At 42.7% G+C, this 14,160-nt stretch overlaps 1 protein-coding gene across 3 annotated transcripts in view; it reads right to left on the bottom strand.

Moving 5' to 3' along the window:
* CPN1 (carboxypeptidase N subunit 1) overlaps positions 1–13,696 on the bottom strand; it is a 52,623-nt gene extending 38,927 nt beyond the window's left edge. For 2 of the 3 annotated variants that reach the window (XR_004059917.1, XM_030940010.1), the window contains exon 1: positions 337–835. Coding sequence is in view for 2 of the 3 variants with exons in the window: in XM_030940010.1 (XP_030795870.1) it covers positions 337–559 (223 nt within the window). In the remaining variant the exon portion in view is untranslated. Of the gene's footprint in view, positions 1–336; positions 836–5,669; positions 5,728–13,648 lie in introns of those variants that run through there. The other variant, XM_030940011.1, reaches the window with a different exon arrangement.
* Between the last annotated feature and the right edge of the window lie 464 nt (positions 13,697–14,160).

Here is a 14,160-nt window from a genome sequence, read left to right as displayed (position 1 = left end):
GATCGGGAAAGACAGAACAATAGCAAGGGGAAAAGAAAGGAAATAGGGGAAAGGAAGGGAGGTGGGACATGAGCAGGGAAGAAGACTCATCTTTTACCATTAAGGTTTTGAGCAAACAGAACCCAAAAAGGAGGAAAAGGCTGAAGCCTGAAGGAGGGCTGTAGCTCCCCAGAGGCAGTGGCAGTTTGAGGGCTAAGAGGGAAATAGCACAGGCTGAGAAAGATAGTACCTTGTAGTTGGAGGCGTCCACGGACCACCCCAGAAACCACCCCAATTACGGGATTTGCAAGGGAAGGGCTCTGCCCCACACACCCTCAAAAGCTGTTCAGGACTTACAGAGCTCGTGGATTCCAGGGTGGTCGCTGAACTCCAGCACGTAGAGGTGTCTCCCCTCCACGCTGCGCCCAATGCTGTAGACCCGTGTGATGCTGGGGCATTCGTTTTGCACCTTGTACAGTGTCCGCACAAGATCATCATAGCGGTGGTGGCGGAAGGTCACCGGGGCAACCAACTTGAAGAGAAGGAGGAGGTGGAGAAAGACTGAGGGGAGGTCTGACATCTTGCTGGGCTTTTTCAAAGAGAGCCACTGAAATGCGCCCCACCTCCTTAAACAACCTAGCCTCTTCACCCGCCGAAATCCAAGGTCCGCCTAGCTTCTCGCTTGTAAACACCAGTCCAACTTGGAAGACGTTCCGAACTGTCCGTCCAAGGCTGGAAATTCTTTATGTCGCTCTAGAATAGCCACTCATCTCTCCTCCCTCTCTCCCTTTCCTTCTCTAATCCGGGAAAGCCTTTTGAAAGATTTTTTGCACTTCCCTAGATGGGTAGTTTCACTGATTCTGGTTTACTGGTTAACTGGACTGTAAACAGGCTTCAATAAATAGCTGCTTATAACCCTTTGATTCCCGGAGAATTTTTTAAAACTTGGCCTGTGCCTGTTCCCTTTATTACAACTTTCAAAAAGAGTTCTCTGTCCCTTTTGATTCATCCCATGTACTGCTGCCTGCCTACTTTTCTGAAGCATGGCTGTATTTTGTCCTTTTTTTCCTCAAAAGTCTTTCAACAGATACCATTAAGAAAAGGAAAAGATTAGCCTTGGACTGGGAGAAAACAATTGTAAATCATATATCTGATAATACCCCCATAATACATAAAGAATCCTTACAATACAACAAGAAGACAAACAACCCAATTAAAACATGGGCAAAACATTTGACCAGAATAGATATACAAATGGCTAATAAGCACATTTAAAGATGTTCAGTGTCATTAGTCATTAAGGAAATGCAAATTAAAACCACGTGAGATCCCAGGCATGGTGGCTCATGCCTATAATCTCAGCACTTTGGGAGGCCAAACTGGGAGGATCACTTGAGCCCAGGAGGTTGAGATCAGCCCGGGCAACACAGCAAGACTCCATCTCTACAAATAATTTCAAAATTAGCTGGGTGTGATGGCATATCTGTAGTTCCAGCTACTTGGGGGGCTGAGGCAGAGAACCACTTGAACCTGGGTGGCGGGGCCTGAAGTGAGCCATGATCATGCCACTACACTCCAGCCTGAGCAACAGAGTGAGACCTCATCTCAAAAACCAAACGAAAACCACACATGAGATATTACTTTACCTCTGCTAGAATGGCTAAAATAAAAAAGACAGATAATAACAAGTGTTGGTGAGAATAGGAGAAACTGGAACCCTCATAAGCAGTGCAGTCAGGCCAAGTACAGTGGCTCATGCCTGTAATCCCAACACTTTGAGAGGCTGAGGCAGGTGGATCACGAGGTCAAGAGGTCGAGACCATCCTGGCAAACATGGTAAAATCTGCTCTCTACTAAAAATACAAAAATTAGCTGGGCATGGTGGCACACACCTGTAGTCCCAGCTACTCCGGAGGCTGAGGCAGGAGAATTGCTTGAACCCGGGAGGTGGAGGTTGCAGTGAGCCGAGATCATACCACTGCACTCCAGTCTGGTGATAGAGTGAGACTCCGTCTCAAAAAAAATAAAAAATAAAGATAAATAAATAAGTAAATAGTGCAGCCAGTTTGGAAAACACTTTAGTAGTTTCTTACAAGGTTAAATACAGCAGTTTCACTCCTAGGTATCTATGCAAGAGAAATGAAAACACGCATCCACACAAAAACTTGTACATAAATGTCCACAGCAGTATTGTTCATAAGAGACAAAAAGTGGAAACAACCCAAATGTCCATTAAACACTGAGCAGATAAACAAAATATGGCATATCCATACAACGAAATAGTATTTGACAATAAAAAGGAATGGAGTGCTAATACATTGTGCGATGTGAATGAATCTTACACATGCCTGATGAAAGAAGCCAAACCCCAAACACCACATATTGTATGATTAAGTTCATATGAATGTTTGGAAAAGGCAAATATATAAAGACAGAAAGAAGATTAGAGGTTGCCAGGGGCTGGGATTAGATATGTGAACATGAAATTTCTTTTTAGAGTGATAGAAATGTTCTAAAATTCGATTGCGGTGATGGTGATGGCTATAAAACTCTATAAATATAAAACTCTAAGTTATAAAACTCTAAGTTATAAAACTCTATAAATATACTAAAATTCATTGAGTTGCATACTTAAAACAGATTAATTCTATGGTATGCAAATTGTATCTCAATAAAGCTATTTTTAAAAAGGGAATAAAAAATAAGTACAGCCCTCCAAAAGAATTAAATATAAATTTACCATACAACTCAACAATTCCATTCCTGGGTACCTACCCAATAGAATAAACTTGCCCACAGAATGTTCATAGCAGCATTATTCATAATAGGCAAAAAGTAGAAACCACCTAAATGTCTATCAATTGGTGAACAGATAAATAAAATGTGATATAACCATACAATGGAACACTATTCAGCAATAAAAAGAATAAAATACGACTACATGCTACAATGTGGATGAACTTCAAAAACACTATGCTAAGTGAAAGAAGCCAGACATGAAAAAAACATATATTGTACAATTCCATTTATATGAAATGTCCTGCAAGGGTAAACCTATAGAGACAGAAAGTAAAATAATGTTTGCCTGATGTTGGGGATGGGAATGGAAATTAAGTGTAAATGGGCATGAGGGATTTACTTTCTAACGGATGAATCAGCACTCAAACTGGATCCAAGGAAGAGCTTATTGGAGTGATGGAGATGTTCTAAAACTGGGGATGGTAATAGTTGGTCAGCTTGATAACTTTACTAAACATCACTTAAATGTAAACTTACCAGGCGCAGTTGCTCACACCTGTGATCCCAGCACTTTGGGAGGCTGAGGCAGGTGACTCACTTGAGGTCAGGAGTTCGAGACCAGCCTAGCCAACATGGTGAAACTCCATCTCTACTAAAAATATAAAAGTTAGCCAGGCGTGGTGGCACACGTCTATAATCCCAGGTACTCAGGAGGCTGAGGCAGAAGAATTGTTTGAACCCGGGAGGCAGAGATTGCAGTGAGCTGAGATCATGCCATTGCACTCCAGCCTGGGTGACAGAGACTTCGTCTCAAAAAAAAAAAAAAAAAAAAAATCATTTAATTGTAAACTTAAAAAGGGTGAATGTTGTCGTATGTAAATTAGACCTTAATAAAATTGTCGTTTTTTATTATTTATTTATTTTTTGAGACAGAGTCTCACTCTTTTCACCTAGGCTGGAGTACAATGGTGCAATCTCCACCCACTCCAACCTCCACCTCCTGGGTTCAAAGGATTCTCCTGCCTTAGCCTCCAGAGTAGCTGGGATTACAGGCACCTGCCACCATGCCTGGCTAATTTTTGTGTTTTTAGTAGAGACGGGGTTTCACCATATTGGCCAGGCTGGTCTTGAACTCCTGACCTCAGATCATCCGCCCACCTCGGTCTCCCAAAGTGCTGGGATTAGAGGCATGAGCCACAGCGCCTGGCCTAAAATTGTTGTTTTTAAAAAGCAAAGTTTCAATGAACCATCATGCACTGTCATGTAAAATTCAAATGCCTCAGATAGCCTTTTTGTCCTTGCTACCAAGTTCAGTTGTAACTTGTCATCCTGTCCCTCACTCTAGTGCAGCACTGTTGCTCAACCTACTATCTTTGGAGCATGCCCCTGCCTTCCTGCTTTCACTCATGCTATTTCCCTAGGTAGCTCAATCCAGCTCAAATTCTGGGTCTTCCATACCTCCCCTTGTAGTTGCTACTACAATCAGTCTTTGTATCTCCAATTCTTATCACTTAGGAGCACCAAGCAGGTTCACCTCGCCTAGTTTTGGGAGGTCAGGGAGGGCTGGCTGGAGGATCTGCGGGAGTGGAACTAACTAGATTATTTTTAGAGTCCTGTCTCCCACTTGGAAACTGTGAAATGTTATGCTACATGGCAAAGGGGAATGAAGTTTGCAGAAAAAATGAAGGTTGCAGCCCAAACATGGTGGCTCACACCTGTAATCCAAGCACTTTGGGAGGCCAAGGCATGAGGATTGTTTGAGCCCAGGAGTTTGAGACCAGCATGGGCAACATGGCAAGACCCCATCTCTACAAAAAATCAAAAGTTAGCCAGGCATGGTGGTGCATGCCTGTGGTCTCAGCTACTCAGGAGGCTGAAGTGGGAGGATTGCTTGAGCCCAGGAGGTCAAGGCTGCAGTGAGCCACGGTCATGCCACTGCGCTCCAGCCTAGGTGACAGAGTGAGACCTGTCTCAAAAAAAAAATTAAGGTTGCTAATCAGCTGATCTTGACAGGAAGCTATTATCTGGATTATCCAGATGTGCCCATGCAATCACAATTGTGCTTCCAAGTGGAAGGAGGGGGCAGGAGGGTCAGAGTGAGAGGGATGAGATGTGAGAGAGACTTGAGCAGCCATCACTGGCCCCAAAGATGGTGGAAGAGTGCCATGAGCTACAGAACATCAACACCCTCTAAAAATTGCAAAAGGCAAGGAAACATATGCTCCCTGGAACCTCCAGAAAGGAACACAGCTCTGCCAGCACCCTGATATTAGTACAATGAGACCCACTGCAGACTTCTGATCTCTAGATCTGTAAGATAATACATTTGTGTTGTTTTAAAATTTGTGCTCATTTTTTTAACCATAGCAACAGGAAACAAACACATCCCCAAATACCCACAGAACTGGGGCTCTTGGGGAGAGGCTGGAGCAGAAAGCTTCATTGTCTGACATCCTCCCAGGGTCTTGATTCAAATCTTGGGCAGCTAGCCCTGCAAATGGCTGTATAGGTCCGGACCAAATGGTATCTTCAGAGTTCTTTCTGTTTCTTCTCCTCCTCATCCTAATTTTAGGCATTTCCTTCTTTCTGGGTTCTCAGTGTTCTCAATGCCATCCCCGCATGGACAGATGCATCTCCATTCTGCCTTAGGCAAATATTAATAACACTTTACAATTCTACATTGCCTTACAGAGTACCAACTACTTCTTTATTTATTCCTCCCAAGGAAGAGAGTAATGTAATTCCATTTTAGAGGAGAAATTTTCCCAGAGTCACAAAACTAGTAAGTGGTGGAGGAGGGCCTGGACTCTGGCACAGTTAGCCTAATGTCCTGCTCAATGCATTTCAGTGAATTCAAATATGGAACAAGGGTAGGAAGCCACCAGAGACATGTGAGCAAAGAGAGTACGTTCAAATCTAGAAAGGTTGGAAGGAGGCAGAAGGATACTTACCCTCAAGTAGGGACATGGGGGCAATTGTCCTCTTTCATTTGTCATCCTTCCCTAGACCCTAGAAAAAGGAGAGAGGAGAAAGGGGAAGGGAGAGGGTGAGAGCAAGAGCAAAAGAGCGAGAGAGAGATAGAGAGAGAGAATGCCAGCCCTGTGAACCAACCTTCCCAACCCAGACCTCTAGTTATTGTAGTTTTAAGATTTCTTTCTTTATATCCCTAGCAGTAACTCTGCAGAGAAATCTTGATATAATTTAACCCTGCTCAATAAATGTTAGTTGACTGCACCTATAAATGAATCAAAAGTTCAGGCTGGGCGCAGTGCCTTACACCTGTAATCCCAGCACTTTGGGAGATCAAGACAGGCAGATCATCTGAGGTCACGAGTTCAAGACCAGCCTGGCCAATATGGTGAGACCCTGTCTCTACTAAAAATACAAAAACTAGCTGGGCATGGTGGAAGTTCACCTTAGTTCAAATCACCAATCACTCTTTGAGAGATATTTGGATTTTAACTGTTATGAGAGGGGGTAGAGCAAAAGGAACCCGGTCAAGTCTGGAGGGCCAGGAAAGTCAGTCCTCAAGACAGACCAAGCCCTTTCCAATTCTCTTTCCCATCTATCTCATACTTCTGGTCTTAGCACCATGCCACTGTATTCCAGCATGGGTGATAAAATGAGACCCTATCTCAAAAAATAAAATAGAATAAAAAATTCTTACAGTGACATAAAGGCCCAGTAAACAACAATCACAATGTCCTTCTTTCTACTCCTTGAACACATCAAGCTTATTTCTGCCCAAGGCTTTTACGTTTTCTCCTTTCCCTGCCAGGAATGCTCTTCTAAATTTTTTCACGGCTTTCCTCTTCCCACCCTTTAAGTCCATGCTCAAATACACCTTGCAGTGGCTGGCTCTGACCCCTCCACCTAAACTCGGTCCCAGCTGCTACCCCTTATCATTCTCTACCCCTTGACTCAATTCTTCTTCATAATACTTACCGTTACCTGAAAGCATTCTCTGTAATTACTCATTTCTTTTTAATATTTTGTCTGTACCCCCCACTAAAATGTAAGTTGCATGAAGGCAAGGACTACTGTCTGTTTTCCCACTGCTCTGCCCCAATGGTTAGAACAATGCCTGGCCCATAGTAGATGCTCAATAAACATCTGCTGAATAAATAAATTTGCAGAGGCCGGGCATGGTGGCTCATGCCTGTAATCCCAGCACTTTGGGAGGCTGAGGCAGGCGGATCACGAGGTCAGGAGATCGAGACCATCCTGGCTATGGTGAAACCTCATCTGTACTAAAAATACAAAAACTTAGCCGGGCGTGGTGGTGGGTGGCTGTAGTCCCAGCTACTTGGGAGGCTGAGGCAGGAGAATGGCATGAACCTGGGAGATGGAGCTAGGAGTGAGCCAAGATCACGCCACTGCACTCTAGCCTGGGCGACAGAGCAAGACTCCGTCTCAAAAATAAATAAATAAATAAATTTGCAGATAGAAGGGTAGAGAAATACTTTTTACAAAAATGAGATCATAGTGTGTATGCCTTTAAAAATAAATATTATATTGAATATTTAAAAAGAAGTTGAAACAAAGCTGTAAGAGTTGCTTATCTTTAGAAAAATGTCTTCGTACTGGGTCCAGGTGCAGTGGTTCACACCTTTAATCCCTAAGACGTTGGGAAGCTGAGGTAGCAGGATTACTTGAGGCCAAGAGTTTGAGACCAGACTGGGCAACAAAATAAGACCCTATCTCTAAAAAAAGATTTACAAAAACAAGAAAAAGAAAAAAAAAAGTCTTCCTATGGTGAAATAATAGTTGCCAATTAATAACTCTAAAGAAAAAAAGGTGGCCGGGCATGGTGGCTCACACCTGTAATCCTAGCATTTCGGGAGGCCCAGGCAGGCAGATCACTTGAGGTCAGGAGTTCGAAATCAGCTTGGTTATCATGGTGAAACCCGACCTCTACTAAAAATACAAAAAATTAGCTGAGCATGGTGGTACATGCCTGTAATCCCAGCTACTTGGGAGGCTGAGGCAGGAGAATCATTTGAATCTGGGAGGTGGAGGTTGCAGTGAGCCGAGACCATGCCACTGCACTCCAGCCTGGGCGACAAAGCAAGACTCTATCTCAAAAAAAAAAAAAAAAAAAAAAAAGAAAAGAAAAAGCATAGAAATCATTAAAGGGTGGTGGGTGTCATGCTTTTAAGTTTTCTCAAGCAGACATTTCACCTTTAGATGGTGTCTATTCAATCCATGCTGTAATAGATTGTTCATTCATTCATTCATGAAACAAAAATATATTGAAGAGTTTACATCAATCTCTGATGTATGTGCCAGATAACAAAACAGGCAAGATCCCCGCTCTCATAGGGGGTGTATGTGTGTGACAGGGGCAGGAAGAAACCAAAAAACACACAAACACATACAATCCAGTAAATACATAATGAATAAGATCTTTTCATATTATATTTATGCAGAAAATAAAACAGTATGTGACTAGGGAGGGTTGGGTGGCTAGTTCAGGTTACAGGTCAGAGAGGGCCTGTCTGAGCAAGTGATATTTGATTTGAGACCTGAATGATGAAAGCATTCAGTCAGGTGGATCTCTGGGGACAGAGCCGTCCATGTAGAAGGAAGAGATAGCAGAGCAGGCCTGGCTCAGGACTAGAGGGCTGGCCAGCGTGGGAGCTCAGAGACCAGGGAGGCCGTGTGTGAGAGGAACAGGAAGAGGTGAGTGCATAACTCATTCTCTTGACAAGGAGTTCAGATTTTAACCCAAGAGTAATGGGAAGCCATTGGAGGGCTTTAAATGGGGGAATGGCGTGAAACAGGCTCTCTCGTCTCCTAAAACCTCCTTTGCAATCTAATGTCTCCAGATTTACGTGAGTCACATCATTTGTACATTTCCAGTATTATAACATTTCTGTGTCCATAAATCTCACTGTTGTTTAGCTTTTATTTTTTGAAATGACAGATTATCATCTTTTTTTTAAACTGGGCTTTTTTTTTTCTTCTTTTATTCCTTCCTTTCTTCCTTCCCTTCTCTCTGTGTTTTCTTTCAGAGAAGCTAATTTTATTGTTTCCCATCATTAAATACGAAACAGAAAATCTGTAGAGAAGGAAAAAGAGCTCCTTAGAATATAATTCAAATAAGAAAAAATCCTCATTTTATGAGAACTTTGTATTTGTCTGGCCTTCAGAGTAAGTTTTTCACCGATCGAGCCTGCCATAAAAATTAAGGTTGCCAGTGTCTCTGTATGTTCTGCTGGCCTTTTATTTATTTATTTATTTAAAATAGGGACAGGATCTCACTATGTTGCCCAGGCTGGTCTCAAACTCCTGGGATCAAGCAATCCCCCTGCCTTGGCCTCCCAAAGTGCTAAGAGTACAAATGTGAGCCACTGTGCCAGGCCTATTGGTTTTCACAGAACCTTTGAGGTCCTTGAGAAAAGCCATTGAAATCAGTATCTCAAAGAGTCATCTGTACTCCCATGTTCATTGTGGCATTATTCACAATAGCCAAGATATGGAATCAATCCAAGTATCTATCAATAGATAAAAGAAAGAAAATGCAGTGTACATACACAAAGGAATATTATATAGCCTTAAAAGAGAAGAAAATCCTGTCATTTGTGACAACATGGATGAACCTGGAGGACACGATGTTAAGTGAAATAAGCCAAGCACAGAAAGATAAATACTGCATGATCTCCCTTATATATAAAATCCTAAAAAACTGAACTCGTAGAAATAGAGAATAGAATGGTGGTTACCAGGGTTGAGGGTGGGGGAAGGGGAAAAGGGTGATGGCCAAGGGGCACAAAGTTTCAGTTAGAAACAAGAAATAGATTTTAGCCATCTATTGCACAGCATGGTGACTATAGTTAATAACAATGATTTGTGTATTTCAAAATTGCTTAGTCTATTTTAAATGTCCTCACCACCCAAAAATGATAAGTGAGTAAAGTGATGGATATGTTCATTAGTTTGATTTAATCATTCTGCAATGTATGCCGTGCTGGGTTTTTTGTCATGATTTTGGTTTTCCTCTTTTATTTTTCTTCCTGAGCTCATCCAACTCAGCCTGGCCTCCTTTTGATGTCTCACCATCTCCTCTCTCATCTCTTACTCCTCTTTTAAAATGTTTCCCCAAGTTAATCATAATGTCTATGGCTTGGGACTTAGCAGGATTCTTTATCTGAACTCTTGTTCTGTTGTCTGGAATAATTTCTCTTGTGATGTATTTTCTTTTCTCCTAATCATCTCCACATGTCTCCCTTTCTGGTTATCCCTCATCTTTGAATGGGGGAGTTTCTGTCTGGATCATGATGTGTTGAAAAATAGGGTAGAGACCAGGCGTGGTGGCTCTCACCATAATTCCAGCACTTTGGGAGGCTGAGGTGAGCGAATCACGAGGTCAGGAGATTGAGACCATCCTGGTCAACGTGGTGAAACCCCGTCTCTACTAAAAAAAAAAAAAAAAAAAAAAATAGCTGGGCGTGATGGTGTGTGCCTGTAATCCCAGCTACTCAGGAGGCTGAGGCAGGAGTATTGCTTGAACCCAGGAGGCAGAAGTTGCAGTGAGCAGAGATTGCACCACTGCACTCTAGCCTGGGCGACAGAGTGAGACTCTGTCTCAAAAAAAAAAAAAAAAGAAAAATAGGGTAAAGGGGAGTGAGGAATGTGAGCAGGAGTCATCCCCAACACCAGTTCAGGGTTGTTTTCTCAAACACCTCTCACCATGCTTCTTGGGCTCTCTGCTGTTACGTCTTTTCTCAGATACTAGAGTTCAGGACATTGGTGTGGCTCAAAATGACCCACTTTACTCAGGTGCTCTGTGTTGTAATCTGATTATTCTAGTCCCTCCTCCTTCATCCCCCCTCACCAAGACAGACAGTTTGGGAAGATATAAAATGGTGGGTCAGTCTGGCTCTTCCTTTAGCCACCTTCCTCTTGGTTCTGCCTTCCTGAGAGCCTTTCCCTATGGTCTCTAATTCTCCAGCGGTGTTCCCTATCCCCCAACAACCTGTATCAGTTAAGATTAGATTCAGCTTTAAGTTAGAGAAAGCCCCATATAATTGTAGCTTTATTTCTTTAGTTACAGGTAAATGAAGTTTGGAAGCAGGCAGTTCAAGGCCATTGCTGTCCAGGCTCCTTTTAGCTTGTTGCTCTGCCAGTCTCAACATACATTCACCAACTATTCAAGATCGTTCCAGCTTTGTCAGCATGTTCGCATTCCGGCCACCAACAAGGAGCTCACCTTCTCTCTTTATCTTATTTTTTATTTTTGAGACAAGGTCTTGCTCTGTCACCCAGGCTGAAGCACAGTGGCACAATCATAGTTCACTGCATCCTTGAACTCCTGGGCTTAAGTGATCCTCCTGCCTCAGCCTACCAAGTAGCTGGAGCTACACGTGCATACCAACATTACAGGTGCACCTGCTAATTTTATAAACTTTTTGTAGAGACGGGGGTCTCACTCTGTTGCCCAGGCTGGCCTCCTGGGCTCAAGTGATTCTCCCACCTCAACCTCGCAAAGTGCTGTTCCTTCCAACGGGTGTGTGAGGATGGGAATTTTGATTTTAAAAAGAAAAGGATCCAGGATCTTTAAAATCAAAATTCCCATCCTCATACATCTGTTGGAAGGAACATAAAATGGTGCAACCAGTTTGGAAAACAGTTCTGTCAATTTCTCAAAATGTTAAACATAAAACCATATCACACAGAAATTTTACTCCTAGGTATATACTCAAGAGAAATGGAAACATATGGAAACTCAAGAGAAATGGAAACACAGGACTTGCACAAATGTTCATAGCACCATTATTCAAAATGCAGAATATAATTTAACAACCAAAAGACATAAAGTAATAGACATGTGACAACAGGGATGAACCTCAAACACATTATGCTAAGTGAAAGAAGCCAGACACAAAAGACCACTTAGTGTATGATTCTATTTACAGAAAATGTTCAGCATAGGCAAATCTACAGAGACAGAAAGTAGGTTCATGGTTGCCCAGGACTGGAGCATTAGGGGATTTGGGAGATGGTGGATAAGGGGTGCCAAGTTTCTTTTTGGGATAATAAAAATTATCTAAAAATGTAGCGATAGTTGCATAACTCTGAATATACTAAAAGCCACGGAATTGTACACTTTAAATGGTGGAGTTGTGTGGTGTGTGAATTATATCTCAATAAGCTATTAAAAAAGGGCATACTTCCCATAATTTCACACGCCATTTTCGCTTATGTTCCATAGGTTAGAACTTACAGCCATGCCTATGCGCAAGGGAAGCAGATAAACAGTCTTTATCCCATCTAAAAATCATACGTTCCATTACAATAGAGATAATGATATTGCAGAACATTGGCCATGTCTGCCCCACCCTTAATCAGACCTTAGACCTCATCAGTCCACCCACAGAGGATCCTTGATGTATTTCTCGGGAACGTGGTAGTTCATCTTAGGGAAATTGATCTCTTTCCCAGAGTCTCTACAAGGATGTGTTGGCTCTGAATCCTCGCATATTTTGGATCAAAATTCATTTCATTCAGTAGTCATCCTCCTTGGTTTTGTGTTACAACTTTTCCCCTGTTTATTGAAAGTAGGATTTTCTTTTTTATTTTTTTGCTCTTGGCTGTCAGTTGGTTTCAAGAGTTGGAAGTGAATTCAAAATTCCCCTTTCCCACTATCTTTACCTCAAATTTGCCAGAATAAATATTCTTGTATTTTCTTTTGAAACAAATTCTCACTCTGTCACCCAGACTGGAGTGCAGTGGCACAGTCACAGCTCACTGCAGCCTCCATCTTCCAGGCTCAATCAATTCACCTGCCTCAGCCTCCCAAGTAGCTGGGGCTATATGTGCACACCACTACGCCTGGCCAGTTTTCTAACTTTTTGTAGAGATGGAGCCCCACTATGTTGCCCAGGCTGGTCTCCGACTACTAGATTTAAGCAATCTACCTACCTTGGCCTTCCAAAGTGCTGAGATTACAGGTGTGACCCATTGTTCCTGGCCCATGTTTTCTTCTAAACACAGCTTTGTAAAACCCTTCTGGGATTTCTCATACTTTTTGCATCTAGTTTTTTTTTTTTTTTTTTCTTTTGAGTCAGAGTCTCGCTCTGTTGCCCAGGCTGAAGTGCAATGGCACAATCTGGGCTCACTGCAACCTCTGCCTCCCAGGTTCAAGCGATTCTCATGCCTCAGCCTCCCGATTAGTTGGGACTACAGGTGTGTGCCATTGTGGCTGGCTAATTTTGTATTTTTACTAGAGACAGGGATTTCACCATATTGGCTAGTCTGGTCTCAAACTCCTGGCCTCAAGTGACCCATCCCCCTTAGCCTCCCAAAGTGCTGGGATTACAGGCATGAGCCACGTTGCCTGGCATCCAGTGCTGGATTTTCAGTGTTCTCTGCAAACAGCTTGCTCCTCCTCTCCAAATAAATTCCCCTTAGAACTCACCACCTCCCCCACATGCCCACCACACACTGCTTCAGTCATGTCTCACATTTCAATAAAAGTTCTGTATAAACTATAGAGTGCTATATATATGTTCGTTGTATTTATTATCTTCTTATTGCCTTGGCTAGAATAATTTCTCCATTTGCCTATTTTGTAGGGACTACAAATGCAACCCATTTGAATCTAAATGCAGTGTCTCCTCCCCTATAGTTGCTCCTCTTGGGAAATGGCACCACCTGTTGCCCAAGTCAAAAACACAGGAGCCATTCTAAATTCTTCCTTCTCACTTCCCATGATTACTCATTCACCAAGCCCTCTCCGTTTTCTGTGTTGATCCTCATAGCTGACCCTTGCTTTCCCCATCTCCTGCCATGGCCTCCGTTCTGCTCTCACTCGTCCTTGCCCAGATCTTGGCAACTGCCTCCCATCATCTATTTTCCTGCCAGGATTCGACCCCCTTCCACTGCACACATCATGCAGTCGCCACCATGATCTTTCTTCAATACATACCACCTCTTGTCTATTGCTCGCCTCTTCCTTCCACTGTTTAGATCCTTTATCGCTTCTCCTTTCTGCTCAGTTAAGCTCATACTTCCTCACATGGCAAAGGCCTGCCAGGCCCTGATGTTTCCTGCCTTCCCAGCATTACGTGCCCTGCTCCTCTCCAGCACCCCTCCCACCTCCTAGTTATACCCAACAAATTGCAGTCTTTCAAAAGCCTCTGAGTTTTTGAACATCTCCTCTCCCTCCAATTGGACGTTAGCTGACTCCTATTTGTGTTTTAGAATAAATCCAGACATTGTTTTCTCTAAACCTTTCCCATCATTTGCCTTGTGTCTGATTTTAGGGTCCTTCCCTTGTATTTCCATAGAGCTCGGCGTATATTTCTCTGCAAACATTACATTGTGCTATAATTTTTGGCTTGTGACTTCCTTGATTTAAATATAAGGTGTTAAGGGCAGGGACCACATCTTACTTGTTTCTGAATTCCTACTCCCTAGTCTGTAGCTGGCATATAACAG

The sequence above is a fragment of the Rhinopithecus roxellana genome, chromosome 11 (assembly GCF_007565055.1).
Source record: "Rhinopithecus roxellana isolate Shanxi Qingling chromosome 11, ASM756505v1, whole genome shotgun sequence".
NCBI lineage: Eukaryota > Metazoa > Chordata > Mammalia > Primates > Cercopithecidae > Rhinopithecus > Rhinopithecus roxellana.
Note: the sequence above shows the minus strand (reverse complement) of the source record. Positions and strands in the feature narration are given on the sequence as shown.